The following is a 7,297-nucleotide window of genomic DNA, read 5'->3' on the forward strand; positions in this document are numbered from 1 at the left end:
TTTATATGTAATAAATTGGTTATACCTCAACAATGCACAAAACATTTTAACAATTTTTTTAAAACAATTTCTAATAATATTTAATTATTAAAATTATAAAAGGAGTTTTTAAAAACCTGAATAGCTTTAAGGGTCCAGTAGAGTAAAATAGGAATCAAAGGGGTCCATAGGTAAAAAATGGTTGAGAAACACTGGTTTAACTAATTGATGGATAATAATAAAAGAAAAATTTGGTTTGCAAGATTCTTTATGTGAATTTGTGTGTTGAAGCATATTTTATTATGTCTGGGGAGAGTCGTCCTCTTTTAGGGTCTTACTAATTTAACACACTCACTGGTCTGATTTCCACTCATTTACTTATTTATTTTTACTAAAATTTTCATTCCATCTTGCAACCTTTTCAATAGTTGTTGACTGTCTGTTATTGGAACTGTGTTCTTTAAAAAAAAAAAAAAAAAAGAACACAGTTCCAATAACAGACAGAGTCAACAACTATTGAAAAGGTTGCAAGATGGAATGAAAATTTTAGTAAAAATAAATAAGTAAATGAGTGGAAATCGGACCAGTGAGTGTGTTAAATTAATATGGCACTAAAAGAGAATGACTCTCCCCAGACACAATAAAATAAAAGAAGTGAAATAGAATGAGTGTATGTATTTATTATGCATAATGACCCTCCCAAGATACAAGAAAATGTTTCAACACATGGGTTTACATCAAGAATTTTCCAAACCAAATACAAAACCAAGACAATTAATATTTTGCAAAAATTAATCTTTATTTAAATTTACATAGAACATTGTTTTCCCCATCTCCAAAAGCTTGTGGCTTCATTTCCTTCATGATTAGAGAAGCTTAATCTACTTCACTAATGCCTTAAAGATTGCATGAATGCAGTGTCCCCCTGAGAGAAATTTTTCAAACTAGAGCAAAAATGCTTTATGATAGAATACTCTCAAAATTTAAGGGGTTGTAAGGTTTTAGGAACAGGCCTGGCAGACAGTTACAGGTTCCCCTATGTAGCTGTCCAGACTCCAGACTGATGTACTCATTATACCCTTCTCATTAGGCCTTGCATGAATACCTCAACATTAAATAATTTTTTGTATATTTTTAATGACTTATGTCTCATTTAGTAATTATAATTATATTAGAATCAGTAAAACTAGAATATTATACAAAATCCAAAGAATATAAAGTTACATACTTAGTGCTTTAAATGAAATTATCTTACCTAGTGGACTTATATATATAACACAAATAAAATTTAATTTTAAGTTTTTGTTTATTTATCTATATAGGTTGTGTGAACAGTCGTAATTTAAACTGATTTTCTATTGTTGTCTTTTACATTGTTCTTCATGTTGAAATATTTTGGATTAAGAATTTATTAAAATATTGGTTAAAATTGATTTGTATGTGTTTCTTATACTGATAAATTTGAATTTTTCTTACAAAAATAGCAACTATATTATTCTTTTAATTACTAACCTTGATTTCAAGTTACTAATACATAAAAAGTGAATTTAGAAAATAACTGTTAGCTGCCTGTGTGCATTGATTGACAGACATTAGTCAATCATTATAATAAGATATAAATCATCTGGCCAAAATTTAAAATAAGTTGGAATAAAATAAATTTATTGAATAAAATATTAGAAAAATAATCATAGTAGTATTGTAGCATGTTCCTTGCAATAATAATTTAAATCTTGTAGGAAATTAATTACAGCTAATAGAATATGATTTTGTTATATTAGCCGATTACATGTTTTGCAGTTTAAGTAGTTTATTCGGTTCCGGATCACAGTTTTAAAGCATGAATATATAATTAGTGAAATAAAAACAAAACTGCTAAACCAATCAATATATTATTGGGTCTTCTTAATTATTTTGTATTATATTGCTAATGAAACCCATTTTAAGTGCTTCAATAGGATCTAGTTTCAATTAAGAATAAGATATCTGAAATTAAAATTCAATAGTTTCAGCATCTTTTGATCAGCCAGGAATAGTGAATTACAGAATAGATTTTGTCATTTTGTCATTTTGCTTTTTCCTTTTTCTCTTTCTCTTTGGTCTATAAGTTTGACACAATTAATTGGGAACTCATCTGGAAAATGAAAATAAATAAATAAAATATTTCAAGATAAATCAGAAATTATAGAATTAATTTTCAATAGTAGTTTCACATTTATTAAATTAAGGTCAACAGAAATTCTTTGCTAGTTTAATGAATTAACAGAAGAATAATAGAATTAATTGAATTAAAAAGACAGTTTAAAACAATGTGTTACAACAATGTTAAATAAAGGCCTGTGAGAAACAATGGATTAATTCCTTGTATAGTCATTTTCTTTGTGAAATTGCAATGCCATCTCTTTTGATTGTAGCTATGCAATTCAAGAATCTATTATTCAGAATTACAAGTGTTTTTATTTATCAATTCTGCATGTCTTTCTTCTCAAAGATTTCATTTGCCAAAATTCTTGTTGTATTTACTTTAAGTTTTATCAATTATTTGACAAGATAATACCAGTCATTACAGTTGTGTTGCTGTGTATAAGAAGTTCAGTATTCATAATCCAAACTTGTAATTCAAATAATATAAAATGTTTTAACATTCATTGTCTATAATTCAAATACTAAAGATTTTAAATAAAAATGATGCACTTATTTTCCATAACTAGTGTGAGAGCTGCTCAGGGCAGCCTTTGAGTTTGATCCCCCCACCATCATACAAGTTTATACAGAAGACCCCGTTGTGCCAACATCATAAAAGTGTTAGCTGGGGCTGACTGTCACCCTCACTATGCTTCTTATTGTTGCTGAGTGGTAAAATATTTCCATATAACATAATCTGCAATATTTGACATCATAGTAAGAGTAATTCTTTAGGCATCTTTTAATATTGATTCAGCTGCACAGCTTACTTGATAAAGAATATGTGTTAATCTATAATCTGTAGCTTAAGACTAAATAAGCAAGATTATACCCATTCATTCTCATGTTAAAGAATTCAATCTTGGTATTGCAAATCACTATCAACTTATAAGTTTAGTCAGTTGGTGTGCCACTATCACCTATTCATCCAGGAAGATATTAGACACTAAATATGAATTTTTAAATACATCTTTTTCATTATACCAGAGAGAAGAAACTGTTGTAAATGCCATAGAATTTAGAAAATCATACGACAAAATATTAACTTTTGGCAAATACTTTATTAGTTACTGACTTATTAACAGAGAAAGAATCACTTAAAAAGATAAATTTTTTAGTCATGTAAAAGTTTTTATTGTTGATAATAATGATTAAAAAAATTTTTTAGGAGCCATCCTGAGGGTGGAGAAAATTGCTATCATCTGCCTCAAGCAGGAAGGCAATGACATTCAAAATCCCCAAAACAGCAAATAACTACAGGGTTGTATCAAAGATATTAGATATTCTATTTGTCTTTTAAAATAAACAGAAAAAAAAAACAAAAAACAATATACAGTCACATAATATACAGCAGCAAAACCTAAGACACAAAGAAGAGTATAAATGAACAAAACTCAGTTACATAATCTACATTGGAATACTTTCTGAAATATAACAAGATCACAAATCTAGGTATGGGTGAGGTTATTTTTAATCAACTCTATTACTGGTGATTATCTTATTGGTACTTGGAGACAGAACTGGATTTAACTCAAAGGGGGCCCGGGGCACTTCAAGTTCAGTGGGTCCCTCAGAAACAAGTCTTTTCAAGTGGCCCATTAGAAATAGATCAAATTGTGCTATAAGTTCCATAGAACCTAGAAAATCCCCACTGTGTTTAGAGCCTATTATTTCTTCACTACCTCTAAATGCCAGACCCCTCCTCAGCTAGAAATATTGTCACAGCCACAACTCGGTGCAAAATTTCAGCCCAGTATTTCTTATTTTGTTGGACTTGTTTTTCCAACTCTTTGTTAACATGAGAAGATTCCCTACAGAATCTTTGTGGCCTTGACCTTGTTCATGTGTTTTCATTTTCTCCTCTGCTTTTTTCCAGTTGTTAAAGCCTCCTTTGTTGGAAAACTTGTCACGTTGGCTTGACATCAAGGTACAGTAAAAGCAATAAATTGCACCCTTTGATGAGCTGTACAGGAGCCACTTTCTTAAAAGCTGATCACCATTTTCATGAATTGTATAAAACATTGAATTTTTAGAATAACAATAGTGCCTAACCAGTTTATCTTCTGATTGATAATGGCATCGAGATTCTGGGTAGGAGTCGGAGTCATTTTTATTTTGACATATGGCTGATTTTGTCTGAAAGAACATGGACACATACTTTTCTCTGGCAGAAAACCACATGGTTTGGTCTGGATCCCATGATACTGTTTTACTATCCATGACAGTAGGAGATGATGGTTCTTTGTTTTCAATATTTTGAGGTGATACGTTCTTCCTGTTTTCTGCAGATGTACTTGGGAGTGCGACTGGTTCCTCAAAAGGGATATCTGGTACTGATTCTTCATCATTAGCTTCTGGGTTTTCTTTTTTTCGAAGCGAAGAAAAATTCTGTAGGGCTAATACAGCAGGATTTTTTTCACTTTTTTCTTTAGAAATTCTTCTCTTCTGAGCTCCAGACAGTTGAATTTTCTATGGCATCCTTAGATATTCTGAGAATATATATATAATCTGACTAGAAACAAATGAGAATAGTTTCAAAAATAAAAGGAAACTGGAACTAATAACAGTAATGTAGAATCACTTAATTTAATCTTGCTACAGGTGTATTAAGACGAGCACTTTACGAATACATGTTATTCTTATGTGTTTGGCAGATAAATAGCCCTGCTGCCAAAGTTAATCAAAATTTAATAGAAAAGAGTGTGAGTGAAACAGCAAATCAAAGATTACAGATTAAGGATTTGGTTTCCATAAAATTACTTTTCTTCAAAATTATGTTTCACTTCAATTGTAATGAAAAGGTGCCAGAATCACTTCAAAAGATATAATTTGAGAAGAAATTTTGTATTTCATAGATTTATCTAAACTTTAAACTATCTGATAGCAATTTTTGAGCATACAACTTTGCTTTTACTTTTCTTACATGTGCAGATGCAATGACCCTAATCATTTTGTGAAGGAAGAGGGTATTTTGGATTGCAATTAAGATGTCTTACTATTAGTTATGATACGGGAGCTTATTTATTTATTTATTTGTTTGTTTCAATGTTTTTTTTTCATTTTTTATACATCCACCTATTTATGGTCAGGTACTATGGTAATAGACAGCCGCTAAAATAACTAATGTTTGGCAGAGATAGTTAAAAATTGGTGGGTAAAGACAATCTGAAAGAACAATTAGCAAAACTAGAAGGAAAAGTTGCAGGATAGTACCAGCAATAGTGATAGGTTCTAAACCACTGTCATCTGTGAAATGTTTGAAAAAGTGGAAATGATATAGTAAGCAATGTCAGACAAAATTATACTTCCTTTTAAAAAACAACTCGAAAATAACAGTAATAACAAAAAGTAGTACATCAAAAAATTAAAGACAGAAACATTTTAAAATATTTAAAAAAAAATTGAACCATATTAATAGAAAACAAAATCATAAATTATATTCAACAAATTAAGGCGATCTTTTGTTTTACAGCCATATTAGGTAAAATATAAATGGAAATGAAACCTACAATAATGGGTAATGGCATAAAAATAACTTGACTACCCTGAATGACTAAAATGAATAGGTTAATGTAAAGAAGCAGGATATTATTATAGATTTCTTATTTTTTAAAATTATTTTTCAATGGCATCATTTGTTAACTCATTAAAGTAGCATTGGAAGAAAATAAGACAGTATAAATCAAGATAATCAAGTCAGTTTTTGTACATTCCTCATTGCTGTTAGTTTCATTTTATTGGAACCACTGACAATGAAACACGATTTATGACTACAGACGATGATGTTCCTCTTACATGTCCTTAAATCAAAATGAATTCTTCATAACAACATAACTTTATTGCAAGAGCCCTCTCTCAAGATTTGGGGAAGGGATGGAAAAAATTTAAAAAAATATTTTTGCATAATCATACAAGGTTACAGTGTGTAAGAACACAAATTCACAAAAATTTTCTGAAAATACCCAAGAATAAGAAAAGTCTTGATTAATTAAATGGTTGGCATGATCAGAACTCTGCCAAATGCTGAAGAAGTATTTTTCTGGGACAGAATAGCTGTCCCACCTTTTGTTATTTTACTGTATTCCACATTCTGAAACACCTTCAAGTCGCATTAAAAAAACTAAAAATCTCTCCACCTTTACCTCTATTTCATACCTCTCACAAAATTTTGTTTTTGTTTTATTTTCATTTATGTGAAATTACAAAAAAAAAATCCAAGAGATTTGGCTGTTATTTCTAGCATGTGGAGAGACCTAGGCTTAACTTCATGCACTGGTTGAAAATCACCTAACAAAAATTCTGGGTAGTAAAGATTGTTTGCCAACATAATATGGCAGTCCTGGTTTAGGACTAATGTTGCTGTAATTTAGTCCCAGGAGACACCGTCTCCAGCTGGCTATACGACACAATCTGTGTCTTTATATTTTTGAACAAAGGAATCTAGCACCTCCACTCAGCACAAAACAATATCTGTGTATCACGGTTTCTGGGTTATTTCTCTTCATCGCGATACACAGATATTGTTTTGAGCTGAGTGGGGGTGCTAGATTCTCTTGTTCAAAAATATAAGGACACAGATTGTGTTGTATAGCCAGCTGGAGACGATGTCTCCCTGGGTTAAATTACAGTAACATTAGTCCTAAACCAAGACTGTCATGTTATATTGGCAAACAATCTTTACAACAAAGTACTGTTGCTGAATATCTCATGTTGTGAAATTTAAAAATAGTAACTTTCCATAAATTCTGGGGTTGATATATTTGACTAAAAGTTCTTCAAGGCAGTGCCCCAGCATCACCGCAATCTAATGATTTAACAAATACAAAGGAAAACACACACACACAAAAAAACCCCCCCAAATATATCACTGAGGTAGTTTTGACTTGGCTTAAAAAAAAAATTCTGGGATACATACAGTCGTCTAAAAATTCTTCAAGGTGGTGCCCCAGCATGCCTGCAGTCTAATAACTGCAACAAGTAAAAAGGAAAAAAATCATTTTGTCCCAGGTAAGGGGTAGGGGGTTGTCCCACATTCGTACGGAGGACTTGCTCCATTATCCAGTTAACATTGGAGATGTTTGTCTTTTTAGAAATATTTAATTTGTAATGTGCCGTTTATTGCATTAAATGCATA

The 7,297-nt window shown here is 30.8% G+C and overlaps 1 protein-coding gene across 1 annotated transcript in view; it reads right to left on the reverse strand.

The window, feature by feature from the left end:
- Positions 1-757: 757 nt before the first annotated feature.
- The window catches only part of LOC106878775 (catalase), a 49,062-nt gene continuing 42,522 nt past the window's right edge, over positions 758-7,297 (reverse strand). Inside the window, exon 12 of the mRNA XM_014928104.2 lies at positions 758-2,113. Coding sequence (XP_014783590.1) covers positions 2,081-2,113 — 33 coding nt within the window. The 3' untranslated portion in view covers positions 758-2,080. The remainder of the gene's footprint in view (positions 2,114-7,297) is intronic.

This window comes from Octopus bimaculoides, chromosome 2, assembly GCF_001194135.2.
Source record: "Octopus bimaculoides isolate UCB-OBI-ISO-001 chromosome 2, ASM119413v2, whole genome shotgun sequence".
Taxonomy (NCBI): domain Eukaryota; kingdom Metazoa; phylum Mollusca; class Cephalopoda; order Octopoda; family Octopodidae; genus Octopus; species Octopus bimaculoides.